The sequence below is a fragment of the Corella eumyota genome, chromosome 4 (genome assembly GCF_963082875.1).
Source record: "Corella eumyota chromosome 4, kaCorEumy4.1, whole genome shotgun sequence".
Classification (NCBI taxonomy): Eukaryota; Metazoa; Chordata; class Ascidiacea; order Phlebobranchia; family Corellidae; genus Corella; species Corella eumyota.
Genome location: NC_137493.1, coordinates 11,093,396 through 11,118,584, shown reverse-complemented (window position 1 = coordinate 11,118,584; position 25,189 = coordinate 11,093,396). Strand labels below are relative to the sequence as shown.

The following is a 25,189-nucleotide window of genomic DNA, read 5'->3' as shown; positions in this document are numbered from 1 at the left end:
GTGGTTCTCGAACCTGCCTTGTTACCTACGGTACCAGGTAGACAACGACATCATCTCGTACCGTGAGTAATAAAGCATTCTCGTGAGCAATTTTCATCACGTGACTAATTTTTTTCATTATTAAAATTAAGTTAAAAAATAATTAAAAATGTCAAAATGTTTATTTAAAAAAAAGTTTTTTAAAGATTTATAATGTGTGGATTAAATATCTATAAATATACGACTTAAGTTTAATTTTACTTGTTTTAACTAGAGTATTTAAAGTTTATTAGTTTAATAGAATACACAAAAATCATAAAAATTAAATATTTAAATTTTGTTGCTCATAAATCTCTTTTAAAGTTTGTGGTTGATATTGGATATTTAGATTTTTTATCCGAGTCGATGCATTCGTAGTAACAGACTTAAGAAAATGTTAAAAACGCATTAAGTTTTTGCAAAAAAACGATTAAAAATTGCCATAAATCGTACGACTTGTCGGTCACGTGACCTTGTAAAGGTAGACGGAAGCGAATCGAGATTTAATTATTTAAAATTCGAAGTAAAAAGTTTAGGCAGGAAATATTTCTTTTCTAGAAATAACTTAATAATTTCCTCAATGCCTCCATGTACGTTTCCTTCGTCTGGAATGTCATATAATTCTCATATTACTACGAAAATCGTTTTGTAGATCACAACATTTTTCCCGCCATTATTTTAAGGTATCAAAAACAGACAACCAACGCAAGCATTTTAAACGTTAGTGAGCGAAATACACAAAACATGCCGCCAAGGCACAAACAAACGAATACACATATAATTTAAACACACTTTTTTAGCTAAAAATACTACCTTTTAAGGATAATAACGATAAAACAATTATCATGCGCTATAATATAACCTCACATTTTTATCATTTAAAGCACGTTTACATAAATACAGATCGCATATTTTAAAACAAAACAATACACAATACGATTATTGTTTAAAACAGAAGGGCGGGCATAACATGAAAATTGCGACCTAGCAAACCATTTCAATTGTGTTTTATAGTGGTGGGGTCAAATCTTAAAACGCCAAACACGAATTAATTGCCGCTAAGACATCATAACAGTTTTATTTTAAATAGAAATTTCAGTTACTTCTGACAAGTATTACGAAAAGTTAAAACTGAATTTGTTCCAGAAGAGATAGTTGAAAAGGTAAGTAAATATTTTTAATAAAATTCTGTATTTACAAGTAGTTATGCACACTTAATATAGTTTACAGTGTTAAACCTTAACTGTATATCTAATGAATTTACAATTTAAAGTGTTGCAATTTCAAATGTTAGAAATCCCAATGAATTTGACCACACCATTTACTTTAAAAATAAATTTACAAATTCCAAATGTCAATGACGCTTTTTGTCCAGGCACAATTGTTTGTTTGTTTAATTACGTTGTATTTTATCTGCGATATGAAATTGAAATGGGCGTAACTGATAGGCTAATCCTTTGTTTTCGTTAAGGGTCGATTAATAAGTATGAATATGGTATAGAGTAATGTAACTTGCGACATATATCTATAAGAACGTATTATGTAGGTCGAACAAGCTTATATGTTACACGACATGTTATAACTCGACTAATTTAATCTAAACAAATTAGAGTTAACTTTAACTGAGCTGGGTATTCAAAATATTACTGTTAGTATATCAGTTTAGATTAAGTGTTTACTTTGGAGAGATGTTTGTTTTACCATATCGAATTAACATTATTTCAACTATTTGCCCAACACATTAACGCATAGCTAAGGATGCTTAAATTAAAACTTAAAGCAAGACATCAGTTATATTTTTTAATGGGTCATGTATTAGTTTACGAACTAAAGACTAACCGCTTATATTGCCAAAAACCATATGACCAAAATTACAATTTTTTGAAAACCAAAAATTCAATAACGACATTTTCCCGAAATTCAGGTCAACATTACTTTTTAAATTAAAGTGGTTTTGGGTAAAATGGTAATTTGGTAGAATGGTTATCGATAATATGACAGTAAATTTATAAAATGCGAATTTACTTATCACGTTTTTTACCAGTATCAAGAAAAGATGTAGAAATTAAAAAAAAATGAGTAGTCGCTTAGTTTTAAAGCTTTTTTACCTTTTTTTGTATAGCTTAGATAAGAATAAAATAATGGCTTTGGCCGTACAAAGGTACTTTATACCTGACGACATACCGCCGGGCCAGTTGGCCGGCAAAATAATAAAAGCTGTTTACACTGATACCCGAAACAATATTTTTCCTAGTGACAGCGCCTACGGACGGGACTGGAGCGACTCACTCTCATATTTGGGACGCAAACGCCGCAACAGCGAAAGTGACGTCACAATGCAAGGTGGAAGGGTCTTGTTGCCCCTCGAGCACCCATTAGAGGGAAGAAATAACCCACACCCAAGCAAAGTAAATTTTTTAATTCAAAAATTTTTATGTTTTTTTTTTGAAATTGTTCACAATCAAAAAATTGTGTATTTAAAGAGTGATAAGCTAGTTAAATAAAAAAGATAAACCAGCAAACAATATTTTAAGAAATCAGAATTATAAAAACATTTTTGTTCAGTCAAAATAATAGGAATTTTATTCAACCAACGTTTTGTAAATTACTACTGTACTCCTTAAACCAATATTATTTAATCATTAAAAATTGCGCAATTTAAATAACTCTTTCAGGACAAAAATATCGTTTTGTTTTTATTACTTAGTGCTTTTTTATATGATTTATAATAATATCAATATTTATAATATAATATCAATATTTATATAAAGAATGCCTTAAAACGTTTAACAAATTAGCCCAATATTTTATATTCGACCGGTTTATCTTAAATACGGGGTCATGTTACATTAAAGGCTTGTATTTCTTAACACTATAAACTGTTTTACTTATCGCTTTTAACAGACTACGCAATGCTTTGTTGTTACGTCCTTGAGACCGTAGTTAGTCGAAGCTTTTGTTGTAAAGAATTCGATGGTTTTATACGATTAAAGGTTTTTTAGTGTTATTGTAAAAATAGTATTATAGTTCGAGCTAACATATTATTAGAAAGTTTGGCTGTACAATTTAAACTGAAGTTCGGTTTAATTTTAGTATAAATTATATAGAGTACAAATAACAAAATATAATAATGCAAGTAGAAAAATCGGTTAAGGTAAGTTATAAAGTTATAATGTATTGTTCTGGTTAACTTTAAATTATTTTAACTATTACTGAAAAGTTTAAGGGAATATTTATATTATATGCAGCTAACAATGCCTTCCATAGAAAGAAATCAAATACGTTAAATTAGACGTTGCCATTTAAAAAAATAAAATAATAACATTTTGTTACATAAATTTTGGTATGATCCAACCAGTAAATATTATTAATATTAATGTAGCCCATGTTACAGAAAATCATTTAATCGAATGAACATTTTTCAGAAAACCAAAATTTTGAATACGACATTTTACCGAAGTTAGGTTAACATTTTCCCAAAAGTTAAAGCCTATTTGCTAGAGAAGGGTGAGGATGAAATGTAGTTTTTGATAGTATAAATGTGACCTCTTTTATTTCAGCCCTTCATGAACTGGAAAGTTCCGAGTAGATATGCTGACAACGGTAAACCCTCAACCAGAGAAATAAAGTTAAGAGAACACATTGAAACATTACATGACCCGAAACGAGCTTCAAGCTGGTGAGCAAATATTTTTGTTTAAATTATGTTTGATTTAAGTAAACTTATTATAAAACCAGTTAAAAAAAGATTAATTTATTTGTGTATAAATTATCAATAAAACACTTAAAAACGTACATTTTCCATACTATATATTTTGTGTTTTACCAAAAATGTCTGTAACAATTTTTTTGAGCAAATAAGTAACAACTTTAATTATGCAGTCGCCAACATGAAGTTACACACACAACACACCACATTCCACCACAAGGAAAGTTTCAGCCAATCAGATCAGAACAACAAGAACACATGGCGGAAGTGTTAAAAAGAGAAGCAGCAATACAAAAAAGCCTGGAAGCCAAAGTTTCGACACGTAAGCAATATCTACTAAACTGTCTAAAAAGTTTTATATTGACAACAAGCTGCTAAAATTAAAATTGCTTAGTTGTTGCTTAATTGTGTTTTGTATATGAAAGCATGCAGTATACTTGCAAGTACATTATAATTTCCAAGATAATTAATTCAAAAAGCTATTTCGATACACATATTTGCAGGGGAAAATAACACAGTTAAACAATAGCTTAAAACAATTTCCTATGATTTTAGTTCCAAGATTATCATTGAGCGCCAACCCAGCAGCAAAACCATTACTTCCTAGAACGTATAGTGCTGCCCAGAGATGGCTTACTAGGAATCCTGGCCAAGAAAAACTAGCAAACCAGGTAAACACATTTTGTATATTTACAAACTTTTTGTATTCGAATGTTGTCAATTTTTTTTCGGTATAAAAAATAAATTGATACTTATTTAGTAAAGTTAGTTACCAATGGTTGTAGCTTTAAAATTGAATTAATACATATTAATTTTTCTCTTAAACTGATAGGTACTTCGACAATGCGGAAGAACTGAAGTAGACCATGTTTTGGAAAGTACGCTCGAACCTAATGCACAAAAAGCAGTGCGAGAATGGCTTAAAACTGCTACAGAAAGAGGTTAAGACACTAAAAACTAATAAAATTTTTAATCTGTATAAAAAAGTCGTTTAATGACGTAATAAAATTGCAAACAGCATTGCTCCTGATAAAATACTAACTTTTATAGATTCCATTAAAATGAAAAAGTTTTTGTATTCCTTCTTGGTTATTCAAACATAATTATTAATGGATTTTGCAAATTTTTAAAGCAACTTTATTTAAGATCGCAAAGCCGCCCTGCGTTTTTTTTCCACCATAGCTGGTCAAAAGTTTCTAGGAGGACCAAGTGGTACACACCCAGCCTCCAATGTAGAGGGAGATAGAGATGCAAGGTTAAGGGTCGTTCTTCAAACTTTGCAGAAAAACAAGTAAGCAAATACTTGTTTGGTTTAAAAAGAATATCTATAAAATAATGCCGAGAAAGGTTGCTATTTAAAGTTAATTGGTTGGCATAAGTCTATTAACAAGCAACCCACTGTAACATCCACACTTTTAATACCCGCCTTAAATTTAAAAGGGATGGGGTGCGGTTACGTATTTAAGTTCTTTATACGAAAGGCAAAGAGGGGCGAGTAGGGTGGCATTAATGTGACATAAACTTGAGTACATTCGGCTCGACGTCCGGTGGCATGACTGATAAACTATACTTTTATATATAACATTTTTTAATTCAGGGGTCAAGCCCCAGCACAACACAACATACGTCATCACACAATTGACGACAGCATCAAATCTCTGATGAAAGCGGCTCGCATGAAACACCTAAGACTTTTGACTCCAGACACGAGATTGCATCACAAAGAATTCCAAACATGGCATCATATGCCAGTTAGTATAAACAAATTATACTGTAATTAAAAGACGTACCATTATTTTATTGTGTCATCTAAATAGTCCTAGGTTGCAAACTGCAATATTATATAAGGTGTAAATGTCATTATAAATGTAAATGCCATTATAAATGTGTAATAATATGTGCACTATATATATAAATATATTTCCTCTCTCCCAATATTTTAAAATAACCATTTTTTTACAATTTTAACAATAAACTAATACAATATTCTAGGTTACCAAACTAATTTATATTAAAAAAATTATAAAGGTTAATATATAAATCTAATATATAGCAACACTCTTAAAAAACAAAAAGAACTGTGCGCAGCAAGAAAAATTTTAAAATTACAGGTGTACAACTACAAAGGACGAATCGACAACTCGTTATCGATGTATACCAAACCAAACGCCCCGTTACCGAAAGATTTCCGCATCCACCCAGAATGGAATTCTTAAATCACGTGTCCGTCTCACTAGCGCCATGTCGCGGCAAAAAAATTATGTTTGTGCACTTACTGGCCGCACTTCTTTATAAACGTTTTTACGCATCTTTTTTTTACTTTATAGTTTATTATAAAATCAATATAGTATTAAAGTACTTTATATTCTAAATCTGGTTTTGATATAAATAATATAATAAAACAAGATAAAAGACAAACGACTTTATTAGTCAAAAAATACAAAAATCTACATAAACGTAAATAAATATATATATCAATATAGGTGAATACAGGTTAAAGAAAAGCAACGACTTTATAGTAAAGATTGCAACATTTTTGCGAACAGGGCGCTTAAAAAAACAGTAACTTGTAACTTGTACGGCGAATTTTTAAAATAACTAAACTCGAAAAAGTAAATATACAAAAACATTAATTTTAACGTGCATTGTTTTAAATACGATTTACTAAAAGCTATTTACAGAAAAAGGGTTTTTTTAACAAAAGTTTTTTTTTATAAATATATTCCGCTCATATTATCTTTAAAAAAAAATTATGTTACAATTAAACAATTTATAACAAATGTATTGTATTTTAGCAAAACGTAAAAAAAAATTTAAACATAATGTTATTCCGCAAACAATTAAACCAAAAATATAAATATTTGCCAAACATAACTAAACTAAAGGTATAAACAAAGCAGCTTATTGCAATACTGGTAAAACTAACTTTAGCCGAACTCATTTTTCAATTTGCCGAAATTTCGAAAAAAAAATCAAAAAGTTGATTTTTTTTTTAGTTTTTATAATATAACGTTAGGTATATAAAAAAATACAAATTTAGAATTTTTAAAACTAAAAAATAGTGCAAAGTTTTATGTACAATGAAAGTTTACTCAACGTTTTAATATATTATTAACAAAACCCAATACTTTTCTTAACATTAATCAGAGTACCATAAAAACTGTTTATATTTTGTTAATGTAACATAGGTAACGAAAAAAGGGCAGTATAGAAAAAAAAACTTTTTTTAAACCTTTAACGAATTTAATAAACGTTCGTTGTATTGATTTTTCATTTTATTTAGGACTTTAAAAAAGACGTTGCTACTATAATAGACCTGCACCAACTTTAGATGGATATATGTTATAATGGACGATTAACAAAGATGGTAGTAGGATGCATAAGTTTTTACTTTAACAGAGCGTACATTGTTTTTGTATTACTGTCGCATTAACGAAAACCATTTTACCGAATAGACATTTGACCAAAAGCAATATGCTTGAAAATGCTTCTAGAAAATGTGTTTTAATTTAACGAAAATCGATCTAACTGTAGGTTTTAAAATTTTGGTTTTCGGAAAAAATGTCTACTCGGTCAAATGGTTTTTGGTAAAATGAATAGAAACCACTTTTTATGGTTTATCACGTTTAGTGTCTTATTTCGCCCTTAACAACGCTGTTTGGTCACCTTTTGGTACTTTTTTCCGGTATCGAGAAAAGTTTGGTATTTCATGACGTGTCAACTTCGTCAAATTGCTGTAAAGCCGTTCGTAGCTCGCCGGCGATTCGCTCGAAAAACTCAGCCTGACATCGGAGCAAATTTCGAGATTCGAGGGCAAAATCGCGGACTCTTTCCTCGTGAAAGTGCGTGATTTCGGCGTGCATGCAACTGACCACCCGGTTGCTTCTCTCGGCCACTTCCCCGCATTCCACGTCAGTCATTTTGCCTTCTTCCTTCAATTTTACGCATTCTCTCACTTTCCGCATGGCACCGGTTTGCATCTTAAAAAATATTCTAACAGTTAAAACCGCAATACATCTTAAATTCCAGTGAATTGAACTTAATTTAAGATATCACCTTGCCAGCATTAAACAAGATGACCTTTCCCTATTCTTTTTAGTAAACTTCTATAACTATGTTACAAAGCCTTTATACTACTATTATTACACATGTTTTTATTTTTTAAATGATAATTACAAAACGTTTTTCCTTAAAGATAATTATTGTCTTTTAATTAACAAAGAGTGTGCAGTTAGAACGTGGTTGGACTATCAGTAAACGCTGACCTCAAAACCGAATAGTGTAGCATTGGTGCGGCTTGAATTCCATGGATTTCGGTAAACGATATATTTATTTAAATAATCGTATATGTTTATACCCAAGTAAAAAAATAAAACTTCCGTTTGTGGTCCGCGAGTAAATTATCGGTGACATATATTAGTTGCGAGTTGCGACCACGATTACGACAATTGAGGTCCAGGCCGTGGGACGAGCAGTTGACTAGTTTATTTGATATATATTTGAGTTTTTTATATAATAAAATAAAACGAGATTTGTTTTAAAAATCTTTATTGAAAATTACTGAAGCATTTTACCCTAACCGGTTGCCCCACCTTAGGCGTCACCTAAAACTCCAACTTACTACTTTTTAAGGCTTGTACCCCATTATAATTAAAGTACAATAGAGTTTATAATAAACAAAAATATAAAATTTTTAAATTACTTAATTACCGTGCTATCAGATTTCTAATTAAAAAACATAATATTTGCCTGGAGATTATAAAATATTAATAAACCACTATTATCTATAGCGGTAATACTAAGTTAAAGTATATATTTAAAATAAAAAGTTTTGCGAAAAATAAAAAGTTTTGTATTTTTTTCATTCGTTTTAACGTAAAGCATGGAAGCAACTGAGGGAGGTAAAGAGACTGTTAAAAAAAAGTAACCTTGTTTACTTTTGTGACGTCACAATGTTGTCTTAGTTACGTCATGGGCTATGTTAAAGCATCGACGGCGAAAACTTACAGCGTTATAAGAGAGGTCTTAAAATCATCAAAACCACGTGAGATGGTGACGTATAATCACGTGCTGACAAGGTCACGTGATGTTGTTTAAACATAGATGTTTGGAGAAACTCTCCACAAAATTAATTTGGACTACACCGTCTAATAAACAGGACTAGGTCTCAGTAAATAAAGGTGGTTATTTATACTTGGCGGACGACAGCTTAATAGGTAAATAAATAAACCCAAAACTTATTTGCACTCTCATACAATACTTGAGCTTTTTACAAACATTTTGCGACTTCAGTATAAGCTTTTACAGATTCGATCGGAAAACAATAGGCATATTGTGATGTCATATTAAAACAATGCCAAAACATGACTTACTAATTACTTCCACAAGAAATGGCTATTGCTATTGTATCATGTTTCGCCATATGGCAATGATAAACGAATTTAAATATTATGCTTTTTTTGTACACAAAGTCGAAAATATAGTTAGTTTTAACATATTTGAACCTAAAAGCAACTAATAAACTAGTTTCTTGTATAAAACAGGAACAAATATAACATATTTATAATATGACCAATTTATAATCGGGGACTTTCCTATGGAAGGTTTAAAAACACATAACCAACCTATTTTTAGTTTTTTATAAGCTTATTAACTTTTTTAATTTATAAACTTGTATATAAAGAAATTGGATAAAATAGATATAGCACATAACAAAATAGGGGTTGTAACTTAATATTGTTCTTAAAAGAAATAATTAAACATTACCCTAAAAAAGGTTGACATAGGTTTTTATAATTTGACATTACCCCAGCTCTCTGAATAATAGCTGTGTTTTTTTATTGAAGTAGGTTTCTACTAAAGATTCCATTGGTCATAATAAATTAAAACCCTTTATTTAGTCTGCTTCTACATGAGATCCAAAAAATAATTCGAGGATGACTTTAATTTATTAATATTAACAAACATTTTATTTTACTTACATGCCAGACGTCAGGCATTGTGTCTAAAAGGCCTTTATATAACCAGAGGGTGTCAACCAGTGGGTTAAGGTCATTTTTGGGTTGCGCTGCAAACATATCTCCTACTCGATGATAAGTTTGACCTAAAATAAAGAAAATATCAATTTTAAAATAAATATAATTTGTCACTATACTGAGGCACTAAAAAGTTGACCCATAATGTGGTGGTTAGAACTGTTGGCTTAACTACATGAAGTTTTTGGTTTGATTCCAATTGCTGTTATAGATTCTGTATGTTTACAAATGGCATAGAAGATAAAGATAAAAAAAGTCTGTCAACCTTAAATAAACTGGTGCTAATTCAAGCTGAAAATTACACAAAAATAATACATAACTATGGTTTGAAATTTTTGATTTCAAAACATATTGTTATCGACAGTATTGTTATTATTATAAGTAATCTTTTTCAGTTTTCACAAAATAACTCTTGTTTAAAAGTGCTAGAGGATTAAAATTTGTAAACATTGGTAATTATCATAAATGACAGCTCAAGTTCATTTATTAAGTTTGGTGATTGCTATTTATAATGATTTAAATTTTTTTGAACTAGCAGTTGTGGTGCGCATGTAAGATCACTTGCAATCCTGTTGCAACAATGAATTAAAATGGAGCTAATATGGTCGACATTCAAATAGTTGTTGCAAAATATGACTTAAATTGGTTTATTAAGTTATTAAAAAAAAAAAAAAGGTAAACGAGATGGCATAAGTCACATAAAATATTATTATCGCTGAAAATAGGTGATGTGTGTTTTCGTGTAAAAGTGATAATAAATTTTCCAAATATTCAGAATAAAAGTTAATAAATGGTTTTAACAGAGCCAATAATCAAATTATCTTTAAAAGATTTCGAACCATATTTTATTTGTTAAATAAATGTAGTTTACTAACTATATAAATCTAGTTTACTAACTATATAGAAACTAACTATTAAAATAAGTATATACAACTTTCAACTAAACCATATTTGTAAAAGAATATTTTAACTTACCGGCATGCTTAATTGCATTAGAAAGACTTTTATTAACTGGAGTCTGGTGCATATTAAATGCTGTTGCAACACCATTCAATGATTTTCCAAAGGATTGATATTCTCGTTTAAACAAACCAAAATGTTTATTGCCCAGGTTTTGAGCATTGGACTGTAAGTTTGAAATGTTGTCATCCATTGCTGAAAACAAAAAGAAAATTGTGAAAAAAGGGGAACTCTAATTTTTTTGTATTTTTCCCCAGAAATATAACAATGTCGGTTCCACAGCCTAAATATAGGATAACATCTGTAACCCAAGTCAGTCTTTAATTTTTGGAAAGTTTTGGATATTAATGAGCATATTTGCCTTTTAACAATATCGTTAATGGTTAGTGGGGTAAACTTTGGTTGCAATATTAACATGTTAAAAAAAAACAGAGTAGCAAATTTCGACTTGTCATTACCTTTAGAAAATTTTTTAAATTGTTCTAACGGGGCATTTGAATCAGGCATGGAAGCAACTGAAGGGGGTAAAGAGACTGTTAAAAAAAAGTTGGCTGCCGACAAGTCATCCTTTTCTGCTTGCCGTTTGCTCATTTTCCAAGCTTTCTGCTCAGTTAAAGTTAAAAAGTTACGAAACATTTGGGATTTTCCCAAGATAGGATGATTGCAAATGTAGTTTATCTGAGAAAAAGAAAGTTTTTGAAATTACATTGTCATTTTAAACTAATTATAAATAATAACCTAAGAATATTTCCTCTTATTACACCTTTTTAATGTCTTTGTTAAATCCTTAAACATTTGGGAAAAACCCCCTAAAAATATGGGGGTATTCTTACTTATTTAGTAAGGTTATTAAATTTTAAATGTAATAATTTCATTTTACTAATAATTTTATTTTTTGTAATAATTTCATTTTTGTAATAATTTTACTTTTTAAACTTTGTTTAAAGTTAGTTTGTGAAACAACTAAAGAATAAAAAAACAAGTAAAAAGTTAGTAAAGAACATAAACAAAGACTTACCCAAAGTTTTAACCTTGCCATTCTACCTTCAATAAAATCCTCTTCAAATCTTCCAGATGTTTGTTTATCTGGCAGTTTTGGAATTGCCATCATAGGGTATCGATCCACTAGCCTTCCGTACAACCAATCAAAATGTTTGTATCTGCGTTGGACTGTGACAGCAGTGTCACTGGGGGTTAAATTATAACAAACAAATTTTTTAAGACCTAAAAAAAAGAACAAAATTGTGAAATTAAAAGGTTAAACTCAATAAAATTTTTTAAATACTTAAAAATTCTATAACTTTTTATGGTAATGCAGCTAGAATAGTAAGTTGATTTTGTTATTTCTTAAATATTTCCAGTAGCAACCTTATACCTTTCATTTTGCTTTGTTGTTTAGGGTTTTCAATAGCACATGTAAATTTATGCGAATATTTTTTCCATGCTGGGCCACTTTCTTCCATTACTATTTGTACCTAAGAAAAAATAATTAACAATATTGTTTAAAAAAAAGAGTAATTACTTTTTCCAACATTTTTTAAATGTAACAAATTTTATAATACATATAAAATATTCTCAAAATTTTGATTAAGGTACGAGACAGAAAAAACAATTCAAAATCATTATTAACCTGGTCAACTTGTCTTACTCTTGCATCAGCTTTCCCCAAAATATAATCCTCACCTCCATGCTTTACAAAAGCTGAAAAACGATTAAAATTCTTGACAGAACCTGTTACACGAGATCTTCGTAGATCAGCGGAAGTTATTGAGGAAACATCTTGCGCTTCTTTTCCATATTGTTTGGAAGCACCAGCATGCATCTTTAAAAGGAAAAATTTAACTTTGTAGGTGAAGTTTAAACCAAGATAATAAACTTTGAAAATTTATTTCACACTTTGGATCCAATAACTTTACCTAAAACAAAAAATGGCTAAAACTACATTTTAATTTATTATTTCTTCACAAAAAGTTTTAAATACTTCACTTTTGTGCTATAAAAAAGCTTTAAATTTGATCTAAACAAAACATAATTGCATTGGTTAAATCACGATCTTAATTAGGTGGATATTATTAATTGCATTACATCATAAATTACAAGAATAAGAAACTAGCCAAATAAAAACAAATGTTGATTATTATATTAACAATTACACAGGGACCGATAATTTCAAGCTAGAAAACAAAGCACTATTTAAAGCTTTATTTAAATAAGTTCAAGGAAAATAAAAAAAAACTAATTACAGGAACAATTGTTGATGCCGTGGTAGAACTATCATCCCAGTCCTCAGACCAAGCATCATCATTGTCTTCATCGTAACTCTTTGTAGGTTCTGGGTATCCCATAACAGGAATGTTATTTTGTTTCTGGTAGTTGTTAGAAGTTAGTTGGTCTTCATAGTTTTCACCTGGGACTTCTGTGTACCTGGGTGTAGTTGTGTTATATCCCTATAAAAAAATTAAATAGGTCTGAAATAGTAATGACACGTTTAGACTTTTAAAAGTAATAGCATATATGATATGTTCTATTTAAATAAGCAACAAAAAGAAGTTTAAACTTTCAATTTAGATTTAAAAATAGGTAATAAAACTGTTCATATATGTTAATATAAGCTCGTTATTAAATTTTTTAACTTAAAAAAATAACAATTTATATGTTTTTTTCTACTATTGCCGGCACAACAGGTTTGAACATTGCAATTTGTTTAATAGTGTATGTAACTGCAAATCAAGTTCAATTTTTAGTTAAACTGGCCCACCTAGGATGATGTTACAATTTACATTTATTTACTTAGTACAACAGCTTTTTATTTACTTTATATTTTGTTAATTAGCAACATCAACACAAAAAAACAGGCCCAATAAAAATATAAACAAGGTTTAATGATATGTTTAAATCAGTAGCATGTTTATGTATTGCTGAACAAAATCTACTCCCTAAGTTTAAACTGGGTTGTTAGTTGTTAGTATATAATTTTCAATGATATAATTGTGGTATTTTTTAAGGTATATGATTACCCTAACTGATACAAAAATAAAAATTTTATTGTCGAAAAATTGATTTCCCCAAAAATAATTATGTCATTTTGACAGGAAAGAACCAGGAAATAATTTAAAACAATACATCGATAAAATAGTGCAAGTCAGTGACACTGCACCAAATTTTTTATGGAAACAAAATATGGTTGCCTACTGAGCTTTAATTATGTAAAACTTAATTGTTTTATGTAATGTAAACATGTTTTTATTTAATGTAGTTGCCATAAATGTTTTTTTTTTTAAACGGAAATACAAAACAACCAATAGTTTTGTTTACCCAAAATAAACATTGACTGACACAAAATTTATAAACAGATAATAAATACACATACAAAATTGATTACATGATATTTATTAGGTTTTAACTATAAAACAAATCAAATTTCTATTTTGCTGCACACTTTAGATTCGGTAAACATTAAACAGTTTTTTTGCCAACAAAAGTTTTTTTTTTCAAAAAACTAAACAACATGAAAACAAACTAATATCTAACTAATCCATTTAACTATTTAATCTAAGCAATTCATTAAATTCATTTAATATTAAATTTAAGTAAATATATACTTATTTTTCATAGTCAAAAATAAAAATTACATAGCAGTTTACACAAGTTATTAAACCAGGTAATTAAAATGTAACAAAGAGAGTTGAACCATAACTTTAATCTTGGTAATATTCTTAAAACTTACAGTTCTTATTTAAAACCTACCGCAGAGGGTGTAATGTGATTTCCATTGTTGGAGATAACTTTAACATAGGCTTCAGGAAATAATCCCTTTCTCCCACCTGATGCCTCCCCTTCCCACCATCCATCTCCAATGTTTTTATTTAATATTTTTACAACTTCACCCTCATATAAAGTCAACTCTCCATTCTCTATCATACCATTAAACTCGTACAAAACCGTTGCATTTTCGTTCATGATTTTTTTTGTAATATCAATCAATTTCAAAGTTTTTTTTATAAGCTATATATACTAATTATAATTTCTGTTTGTTAAAATTTAAAATATATAACAACCAATTTTAATGACTTTCCTAGTATATACCAATAGTAAAACAACCATAGAAGCAAACATCCTAAACCAAAATAGAGATTCTAAATACATACTGCATTTAAAAAAGTAGTTTAAATACTTCACTATATGAGGTTCTGGGTTCAATTTCCACTGTTTCTACTTATTTAAAATAAAACAAAACCTTACAATCTTACAACAACAAAAGAGTTTGAATTAGTTAAAGATTTAATCCTATCCTCACCAACTTTTAATTAAAGGATGTGTCTTTTTGCTAAAGGTTCGCACTAGAGTTCCTGTTTATTATTATATTCAGTCGAATATGGTAATTATAAAATATACAAGATTGAATGTAAGTCAATTTTATACAAGATTAAACGTATATTAATTCAATGTATTCGGTAACAACAATTTTACTATCAGGTAATAAATACCTATAAAATACACAGAATCATTTAATTCAGTATATTTTAAAGGTAAACGTATTTTGGAGCTGTACGCCTTAAATCATTGTTCTTAAAAATATATTTTCAACAACCATTAGTGTGCCCAGTAATTTATTGCTAGTAATAATTTTTTATAAACATCAAATTAGTTTCAAGTTGAATAAGCTCGGACTGCCAGAGGCTATATTTAATTTTCAAATTTTTAACGTCATACAGTCATAAGCCTGTATGTAAGCAGATACGTAATTCCAATATGCTTTCAACACATATTAATACTATGAATTTGCTGTTCATAAAGACATGGCAAGTAACTTGTTTATGCTACTTTAGGATTTATAACACTAATTATAAAAAGAAATACAAAACTAAAGTTAAGAGCTGGTGCTTGCTCAAAACTTACGCATCAAACTGTCTGGTGTGAAATCGTAAACACTAACGAAAACTGCGGAAAGCGGAATCAGACGGAATTCCAAAACGTTTAAATTTATAAAAGCGGGACGGTATATTTTAAACAAAATCGATATAAAACATTAACATTTTTTTTATTTAGCTAACCATCATAAATTTATGTTATATTTTAATTTGCGTTAATAACGCAAATTACACCAAGATGAAGAATCTTTCTATATATTAATCTAAAGCGCAGATAAATTAATTAAATAAAAAAAAGAATAAACGGAGTTATACAGCCTATAAAAATAATCAAAGTTTAAACAAAAAATAAAGCCTAAAAAAGCAATCAACATAATATGTTTTTAAAAGGATCTATTTACAAAAAGAAAAATGAATAATATAAGGCAACATACGCTACATGAAAATTTTGCAAAATTTACGCTTATGAAACAAATGACAAATTGTAACATGATTTAACTAAAATCACGATCGAAACAAACTAAGTGTATTTTTATACACCAAACTAGTTAATTAACACTTTTATTAGGCTGTTTCATAATTTTTATTATATCAAAAATAAAGCAGTAAAATACAATTAACTATGAAATGTAGAGATTTTGTTTTGTTTTCAATTCTGTTTCATATCGGTAAGGAATAAAACAAAATAAGATGTACTTTGTTTAAAAAAGCAGTAATAGACTATTAACTACTTTATATTTGTGTGAAGGTATTTTAGAAAACTTGCCGAAAATTTTGAATGCCTGTCGCCCTGAAGATGGTTACTACAAATGCAAAACAACAGGAGACTGTTTGCCTAGATATAACGTTAGAAACACATTTCCATTTCTATGCGACGAAACATTTGATCAACATTCAAGTAATTATTTTTGGTTTAATTTTTCTTGTATTTCCAAATGTGTTGCTGAATTTAATATAAGGACTAAAAAGTTTTTAAATTTTGTCTGTTGAATGTTCCAGGTCCCCTTTTATGTAAAGATAATGAACTTCAATGTCGAATTACAAGAAGGTGCATACCAAGAAGATTCCTTAACACTTACGATTCTTGTTTCTTTTTTGAGAGTATAAGATTGCCTTGCCAATTTGAGAAAGGTAATTCAAAGTAGTCATAAAAAATAAGGGCAATAAACAGCAGTTTATTGAAAATCAACAAAATTAAGTTTTGGCAATAAGCTGTTGTGTAATTTAATAATCAATAAACAGCAACAATTTTTGGAAAAGCATAGTCATTTTGTTACTAAATTTTAGAGTTTACTTGCCTTAAAAGCCTGATCTGCATTGAACGATGGAGAGTTATGGACGGCATACAAGACTGTAGCAGTCAGTTGGTTCAAGATAACAGTGACGAAGAAATAGAACTTATATATTGCACAGAAGACGAGTTCTCTTGTGAGAATGAATATAACAATAGATGCATTCCAAGAGAGTGGGTATTTGATGATGTAGTTGACTGCTTTTCAGAACTAGACGAAAAAAAACAAATTGTGTGCATAAATAATGAATTTAGTTGTGGTAGAATGTGCATTCCGAGATATCGTGTATTGGATGGGTTTAGCGATTGCAAAAACTCTGAAGATGAACAACATGTTGGACTGATCTGTAACCTCACCACTGAATTTAAATGTTTATCAAATGGGCGTTGCATTCCAAGGTCGTGGAAAAACAATCATTTAGCAGAATGTACCGATAAAAGCGATGAATTTCCATTGTCATCTAATGAATCTTGTACTAATAGCGAATTTCGGTGTGAAAACGGGCAAAGATGTCTTCCTTTATATCTACTTTGTGATGGTATAGACCATTGCGGAGATTGCAGTGATGAGATTGAAAGTTGTCAGACACCACGTATGTTTCGTTGTCCTGGTGACGTTTCAAATACTTGCGTTCTGTATGAGTATTCTTGCGATGCTTATGCCGACTGTCCAAACCTTGCCGACGATATTACTTTTACGCCTGGATTTAAATGCACAAGAAATAAACGTATGTTTGGAGTAAGAGAGCAATACTGTGTTATCCCACAATGGACTTTAAATGATTCATATTCAGCCTGTGACGATGAGTCAGATCGATGTTACGTCAACGGGACATTTCAATGCTCGATTTGTCTTGATGGAATCACAATTATTGCAGAAAGACAACTTTGCGACGGAATAATAGATTGTCCAGATTTATCGGATGAGTGTTTATGTTCAGGCAATTCAAGTGCAACCACCAAATTACTTTGTTCAAGTATTTGCAAGAAAGAATTAAATTATCCTATACAATGTCAATTAGGCCAAATTTTTTGCCCTGGTGAAAATATAAGCGTGGATTTTAAAAAGATTTGTGATGGTCATATTGATTGTAAAAAAACGAGATTAGATGAACAGTTTTGTGGAATCAATTTAGAAAATGATGTTTCTAATACAATTATAAATTCCAACCAATTCAAATGCAACGAGTTAACCAAAATTGAAAAAAATGTAGTTGAAGTTCTAAATTTAAGGAAACAAGTCAACTATTTATATCCAGAAACGGCAACCAGGTAAGAAATTGTTTTAAATTAATATGTAGTTAGTAGAGTATGTACAAAAACTTAAGTGCAAATTTACATTGTTTAGTTGTGACGGAGTATTTGAATGTAGTTTATATGAAGATGAATGCAGTCGTCGTGCAAACTGCTCTTACAGACATCCTTTATGTGACCAAATACCAATAAGACATGTTAGTATTTTGTTTCAAAAAAGTAAGGTGTAAAAAATTTAAATTTTTAAATTAAACCAAATCTTTGTTATTGTGTTGTAAAAATATTAGCATTTTTTTTTATATTTTTAGCTGCCTATCTCTAAATCTATCACTCAACAAAATAGTTCGTTTTACTTAAAAATTCGTAGATGTGCTGGACCTTTTAACTTCGCCTTTGGCCGTTCAATTTGCAATGGAATAGTGGAATGTGATGATGGCTTGGACGAAAAAAATTGCTCCGACCAACACATTTGTGACGCTGGAAACATTCTTTGGCTAACAGGTTTTACCGACATTTTTATTACATTGAAAAACAATATTTATATCAACTAAATTTAATTAGTTACTAAAAATTTTAAGGAAAAAAAAATGTAACAAGTATACCGAGGCAAAGGGTTTGTGATGCAAAATATCCATTCGACTGTATCAACGGAACTGACGAAAGAAATTGTTCAGCAGACACACACTTTTATTGTAAAAGTGGCAATCCGTTATTTATTCCAAGACGAAAGGTATTAAACGGACAACAGGATTGTAATGATTCCTCGGATGAATGTCCGCCAGGATCTTTTTATGACAGGTCAGTTTCTTCACTTGAAGAACTTATAAAGGAACCATTTCTTCGTGCACTTGTATGGATAATGGCAATGTTTTCATTGCTAGGAAATTTTACTGTTGCAATGAATACACTAAAATCTATAAAGAAAGGGTTAACTACCAATAACAATCAAACGAAATCCAGTGTAGCTATGGTGAACCGAATTCTTATAATAAATCTTAGTTTTGCTGATTTTTTGATGGGATTCGTTTTAGTTATTATTGGTTTAAAATCTGCACAGTTTTCTGGAGTCTATTGTCTAAAGGACAAGCTATGGAGAGTAAGTCACACATGTAATGGAGTTGGGGTGCTTGCATTAATATCTAGTGAAGCGTCAGTATTGACCCTTGTGTGTTTGACTTCATATCGGTTATATTCGGTTTGCAATCCAATGGGTTCACGATATATTAAAAAACGGGGCGTATTTGCTTGCTTGGTAGCAATTTGGTTTTCATCATTTTTAATAGCAATCCTTCCATTAGCCGGATTTTTATCTTCTTATATGATAACTGGTGCCCTGATAGAAGGCAATAAATACTTTTTTACTGATCAAGTTACTTTTAATGACCTTCGTAGCTTTGCAAACCAAGTAACTCAACTTAATAAATCTTCTGTTATTATTCCAAACAACTGGAACGATTTGGATAACTATCTTAAAACATATTTTCCCAACTCGTCACCAAGAATACTGGGTTACTTTGGTTATTATAGTTCTAATGGTGTATGCATTCCGAGGTTGTATAGGTTAAGCATAGAAGACCCTCCAAGCAATCTGTATTCGTTTTTAATTATCGCATTTAATTTTTTCGCCTTGATGTACATTATTATAGCATACCTGTTTATTTACACTTATACCTCATCCCCAAAGCAGATATCAAACCAGGAACAGCGTATTAAAAAACAAAGAAGAATGCAACGAAGAATTGCTATATTAATAGCAACGGATTTATGCTGCTGGCTACCTATTTGCATTATGACTTTTCTGACAAAGGGTGGACTAATTATGCCGCAAATTGCATACGCTTTATCAGCTATTGTACTTCTGCCCATTAACAGTTCACTAAATCCGATAATATACAGCAATCTGTTGTCTAAGGCTTGGCATAAAATTTCTTTTATCTTTAAATCTGATACCTGATTACATTTTTTATATTATATATTATTAAACATTGCCAACCGCTAGCTGTGTAATAATTGTTTATAACGTAACTTCCTTATACAAAATTAAATATTAAGTTTCGATTACAACTTAAGCACTTGTAGTCTTGGCAAAACATAAATATTCGATAAATCAAACCAAAAAAAATTCGTTTTATAATTTATTATAAAAAAAGTAAAATTGCGTTTAAAACTTTTGACAATATATTTTATCTCATATCAGGGAACTTAAAATAGTTTCCCCCTTGATCATATAGGGACTGTATGTGTAGCATATTTCAAATTTGTTTTTTAATGTTAAAACATTTTATGTTTATACAGACTATATTTATAACGCTAATATATTTAATAAACATAAATGCCAGTCTTAATAATTTATATGTTTTATATTTTTATCACTTTTTCTATTTGTTGTTATTCCTCAAGCTTAAGTAAAACTCGTAATAACAAAAACCTTAAGAATTAATATAAATATTTTAAGACAAATATTGTAAAAAACTATAAAACATGCCCTTGCATAACATTTTATTAAACAAGAACTTCGTTAACGTGAGTGTTTTTTAAATCTTTTTTTATTTAAACGTGTTTTTTGAGAAAATTAATAAAAATATATGGGGAAGAATTAAATCAAACAGAAACTAAAAAAAACTTGCATTTTAAGAAAAACTACGAAAGTTTACGCCTGCAAATAATCTGATTGTGATTTTTTGTATACTTTATTCAATTTTCACATGTGAATTTTTGTTCCTATCTTATATTAACTTAACTTAAAATAAAAAGTAAGTGTTCAGCGTTGACGTAATCTATATTAAATAATTAGTCAAAAATTAAAAAAAAAAATTCGCGCTTAATCTCTTTATAAGGTTAAAAAATCAAATTATCATCTAATATGGAAACTTATTTACAAAAAAAAATGATTAATGTAAGCGTGAACTTACACAAAAGAAAAACTTCACGTTCCAAACAAATTTATACTAAATTTAAACAGTGACTAATCGGAAAGGCACAACCAAAATTAAAAGCACGACCTAGACTTATTAAATGTATTATTAGATTTAAAAATGTTGTTTACATTGAAAAAAGTTTTTAAATATTTTCTTTTAATATTGCAGTTTACCTAAATTAGAAAGTTAGCAGTTAATTAAATATGTTCAGAATGAAATGTAAAGATTTCTTTTTGTTTTTATTTGTGTTCCAATACGGTAAGAAATAAAACGAAATTTGGTATATAAATCGTAGAGAAGTACAATTAATATCATATACATGTGTTTGCCATAAGGTTATTTAGAAAACTTGCCGAAAGCTTTAAAAGCTTGTCGTCCTGAAGATGAATATTACAAATGCAAATCAACTGGAGAATGTTTGCCTAGATTTGAGGTCAGACTTTCACTACCATTTCAATGTGATGAAACATTTGATCAACATTCAAGTAATTAGTTTTAGTTTTTGAAATATTTTTGTATATCCAAAATGTATGATGAACTGTTAAATTTTATCTCACCACATGTCCCAGGTCCAATTATATGTAGAGATAATGAACTGCAATGCCGAATTTCAAGAAGGTGCATACCAAGAAGACACCTTAACACTAAAATTTCTTGTTTTTTTTTTGAAAGCATAAGATTGCCGTGCCAGTTTAAAAATGGTAACTTAAAGTAATAATAATTAAGAATGAAAGGGCAATTCAAGGTCATCATAATTTACAAAAAAATATATATGCAATAATGTCTTGTGTAGTTTAATATACAGCAACAATTTAGTGAATACATGCTATTTATGATATTAAATTTTAGAGTTTACTTGCCTTAAAAGCCTGATCTGCATTGAACGATGGAGAGTTATGGACGGCATACAAGACTGTAGCAGTCAGTTGGTTCAAGATAACAGTGACGAAGAAATAGAACTTTTATATTGCACAGAAGACGAGTTCTCTTGTGAGAATGAATATAACAACAGATGCATTCCAAGAGAGTGGGTATCTGATAATGTAGTTGACTGCCTCTCAAAATTAGATGAAGAAAAAAAAATTGTGTGCATGAATAATGAATTTAGTTGTGGTAGAATGTGCATTCCGAGATATCGTGTATTGGATGGATTTAGTGATTGCGAAAATTCCGAAGATGAACAACATGTTGGACTGATCTGTAACCTCACCACTGAATTTAAATGTTTATCAAGTGGGCGTTGCATTCCAAGGTCGTGGAAAAACAATCATTTAGCAGAATGTACTGATAAAAGCGATGAATTTCCATTGTCATCAAATGAATCTTGTACTAATAGCGAATTTCGGTGTGAAAACGGGCGAAGATGTCTTCCTTTATATCTACTTTGTGATGGCATAGATCACTGCGGAGATTGTAGTGATGAGATTGAAAGTTGTCAGACACCACGTATGTTTCGTTGTCCTGGTGACGTTTCAAATACTTGCGTTTTGTATGAGTATTCTTGCGATGCTTACGCCGATTGCCCAAACCTTGCTGATGATATTACTTTCACGCCTGGATTTAAATGCACAAGAAATAAACGTATGTTTGGAGTTGAAGAGCAATATTGTGTTATCCCACAATGGACTTTAAATGATTCATATTCAGCCTGTGACGATGAGTCAGATCGATGTTACGTCAACGGGACATTTCAATGCTCGACTTGTCTTGATGGAATCACAATTATTGCAGAAAGACAACTTTGCGACGGAATAATAGATTGTCCAGATTTATCGGATGAGTGTATATGTTCAGGCAATTCAAGTGCAGTCACCAAACCACTTTGTACAAGTATTTGTAAGGAAGGATTAAATTATCCTATAAAATGTCAATTAGGCCAAATTCTTTGCCCTGGTGAAAATATAAGCGTGGATTTTAAAAAGATTTGTGATGGTCATATTGATTGCAAAATATCAAGATTGGATGAACAGTTTTGTGGAATTAATTTAAAAAATGATGTATCTGATACAAATATAACTGACAACCAATTCTTCTGCGACAAGCTTACTGAAATTGAAAGAAATGTGACAAATGTTTTAAATTTAAGAAAACAAGTCAACTATTTATATCCAGAAACGGCAACCAGGTAAGAAATTGTTTTAAATTAATATGTAGTTAGTAGAGTATGTACAAAAACTCAAGTACAAATTTACATTGTTTAGTTGTGACGGAGTATTCGAGTGTAGTTTATATGAAGATGAATGCAGTCCTCGTGCAAACTGTTCTTACAGACATCCTCTCTGTGACCAAATACCAATTAGATATGTTAGTATTATATGTTTAAAAAAATTTAGTTTCTATATTATGTCTAAGTATCAAATAATTTATGATATTTTGACTAATTGATTTTGATTAATTTTTCTAGAGCTTAAAATGTTTTTAGACAGTTACATTTTTTTAAATTGGCCTTGTTTAAGCTTCCTATTCCGAAATCTATTACTGGACGAAATAGTTCGTTTTACTTAAAAATTCGTCAATGTTATGGACCTTTCAACATTGCATTCGGTCGTTCATTTTGCAATGGAATAGTGGAATGTGATGATGGTTTAGACGAAAGAAATTGCTCCAACCAACACATTTGTGACGCTGGAAATTTATTCTGGCTAACAGGTAATCTTAAGTTTAAAAAAAATTAAAGTCATTTTGGGGATATTACTTATTGATCTATTATAAATTTGAAGGAAAAAAAAATGTAACAAGTATACCGAGGCAAACGGTTTGTGATGCAAAATATCCAGTAGATTGCATTGATGAAACGGACGAGATGAATTGTTCAGCAGACACACACTTTTATTGTAAAAGTGGCAATCCCTTATTTATTCCAAGACGAAAGGTATTAAACGGACAACAGGATTGTAATGATTCCTCGGATGAATGTCCGCCAGGATCTTTTTATGACAGGTCAGTTTCTTCACTTGAAGAACTTATAAAAGAACCATTTCTTCGTGCACTTGTATGGATAATGGCAATGTTTTCATTGCTAGGAAATTTTACAGTTGCGGTAAAAACCTTTAAATCTATTAAAAAAAGTTTACCGACAAACAACAATCAAACGAAATCCAGTGTAGCTATGGTAAACCAAATTCTTATAATAAATCTTAGTTTTGCTGATTTTTTGATGGGATTCGTTTTAGTTATTATTGGTTTAAAATCTGCACAGTTTTCTGGAGTCTATTGTCTAAAGGACAAGCTATGGAGAGTAAGTCACACATGTAATGGAGTTGGGGTGCTTGCATTAATATCTAGTGAAGCGTCAGTATTGACCCTTGTGTGTTTGACTTCATATCGGTTATATTCGGTTTGCAATCCAATGGATTCACGATATATTAAAAGACGAGGCGTATTTGCTTGCTTGGTAACAATATGGCTCTTATCCTTTTTAATAGCAATCCTTCCATTAGCCGGATTTTTATCTTCATATATGATAACTGGTTCCCTGATAGAAGGAAACAAATATTTTTTTACTGACGAGGTTACTTTTAATGACCTTCGTAGCTTTGCAAACCAAATAACACAACTAAATAAATCTTCTGCTAATATTCCAAACAACTGGAACGATTTGGATAACTACCTTAAAACATATTTTCCCAACTCGTCACCAAGAATACTGGGTTACTTTGGTTATTATAGTTCTAATGGTGTATGCATTCCAAGGCTGTATAGACTAAACAACAACGAACCCCTTATTAATTTATATTCGTTTTTAATTATCACATTTAATTTTTTCGCCTTGGTTTACATTATTATAGCATACGTGTTTATTTACACTTACACCTCATCCCCAAAGCAGATATCAAACCAGGAACAGCGTATTAAAAAACAAAAAAGAATGCAACGAAGAATTGCTATATTAATAGCAACGGATTTATGCTGCTGGCTACCTATTTGCATTATGACTTTTCTGACAAAGGGTGGACTAATTATGCCACAAATTGCATACGCTTTATCAGCTATTGTACTTTTGCCCATTAACAGTTCACTTAATCCACTTATTTACAGCAATTTGTTGTCTAAAGCTTGGCATAAAATCTTATCTATCTTCAAACTTGATAACTAAATGCATTTTATTTTAAATTGTCTTTAAAAAACTCTTT

General features: G+C 30.0%; 4 protein-coding genes across 6 annotated transcripts; 3 read left to right on the top strand and 1 right to left on the bottom strand.

Moving 5' to 3' along the window:
* Window positions 1-1,039: 1,039 nt before the first annotated feature.
* LOC145751165 (uncharacterized) lies at window positions 1,040-7,274 on the top strand. Of its 3 annotated transcripts, XM_082567266.1 has the most exons (9): window positions 1,040-1,181; window positions 2,273-2,426; window positions 3,579-3,697; window positions 3,901-4,049; window positions 4,283-4,398; window positions 4,560-4,668; window positions 4,874-5,018; window positions 5,325-5,478; window positions 5,839-6,681. In XM_082567266.1, exons 2-9 carry the CDS (start codon window positions 2,355-2,357, stop codon window positions 5,941-5,943), a joined length of 969 nt encoding a protein of 322 aa, XP_082423392.1. In that variant the 5' UTR covers window positions 1,040-1,181; window positions 2,273-2,354; the 3' UTR covers window positions 5,944-6,681. The 3 variants fall into 3 exon arrangements, with proteins under 3 accessions (XP_082423392.1, XP_082423390.1, XP_082423389.1); XM_082567264.1 differs by lacking the exons at window positions 1,040-1,181; window positions 5,839-6,681 and adding an exon at window positions 7,011-7,274 and having other exon boundaries at window positions 2,146-2,426; XM_082567263.1 differs by lacking the exon at window positions 1,040-1,181 and having other exon boundaries at window positions 2,146-2,426; window positions 5,839-6,684.
* Window positions 6,141-14,775, bottom strand: LOC145751159 (sorting nexin-33-like). The gene is made up of 9 exons (XM_082567254.1): window positions 14,470-14,775; window positions 12,966-13,169; window positions 12,353-12,544; window positions 12,098-12,197; window positions 11,741-11,946; window positions 11,181-11,400; window positions 10,738-10,917; window positions 9,709-9,830; window positions 6,141-7,707 (listed from the first exon to the last, which is right to left on the bottom strand). The coding sequence occupies exons 1-9, from the start codon at window positions 14,680-14,682 to the stop codon at window positions 7,435-7,437; spliced, it is 1,710 nt and encodes a 569-aa protein (XP_082423380.1). The 5' UTR covers window positions 14,683-14,775; the 3' UTR covers window positions 6,141-7,434.
* Window positions 14,776-16,215: 1,440 nt separating this feature from the next.
* LOC145750825 (uncharacterized) lies at window positions 16,216-20,092 on the top strand. Its single transcript, XM_082566900.1, has 7 exons — window positions 16,216-16,261; window positions 16,342-16,491; window positions 16,593-16,724; window positions 16,881-18,156; window positions 18,233-18,335; window positions 18,447-18,639; window positions 18,717-20,092. Exons 1-7 carry the CDS (start codon window positions 16,216-16,218, stop codon window positions 20,090-20,092), a joined length of 3,276 nt encoding a protein of 1,091 aa, XP_082423026.1.
* A 1,167-nt stretch (window positions 20,093-21,259) lies between these two features.
* LOC145750824 (uncharacterized) lies at window positions 21,260-25,152 on the top strand. The gene is made up of 6 exons (XM_082566899.1): window positions 21,260-21,314; window positions 21,392-21,541; window positions 21,906-23,181; window positions 23,258-23,360; window positions 23,513-23,705; window positions 23,777-25,152. The coding sequence occupies exons 1-6, from the start codon at window positions 21,260-21,262 to the stop codon at window positions 25,150-25,152; spliced, it is 3,153 nt and encodes a 1,050-aa protein (XP_082423025.1).
* Window positions 25,153-25,189: the final 37 nt, after the last annotated feature.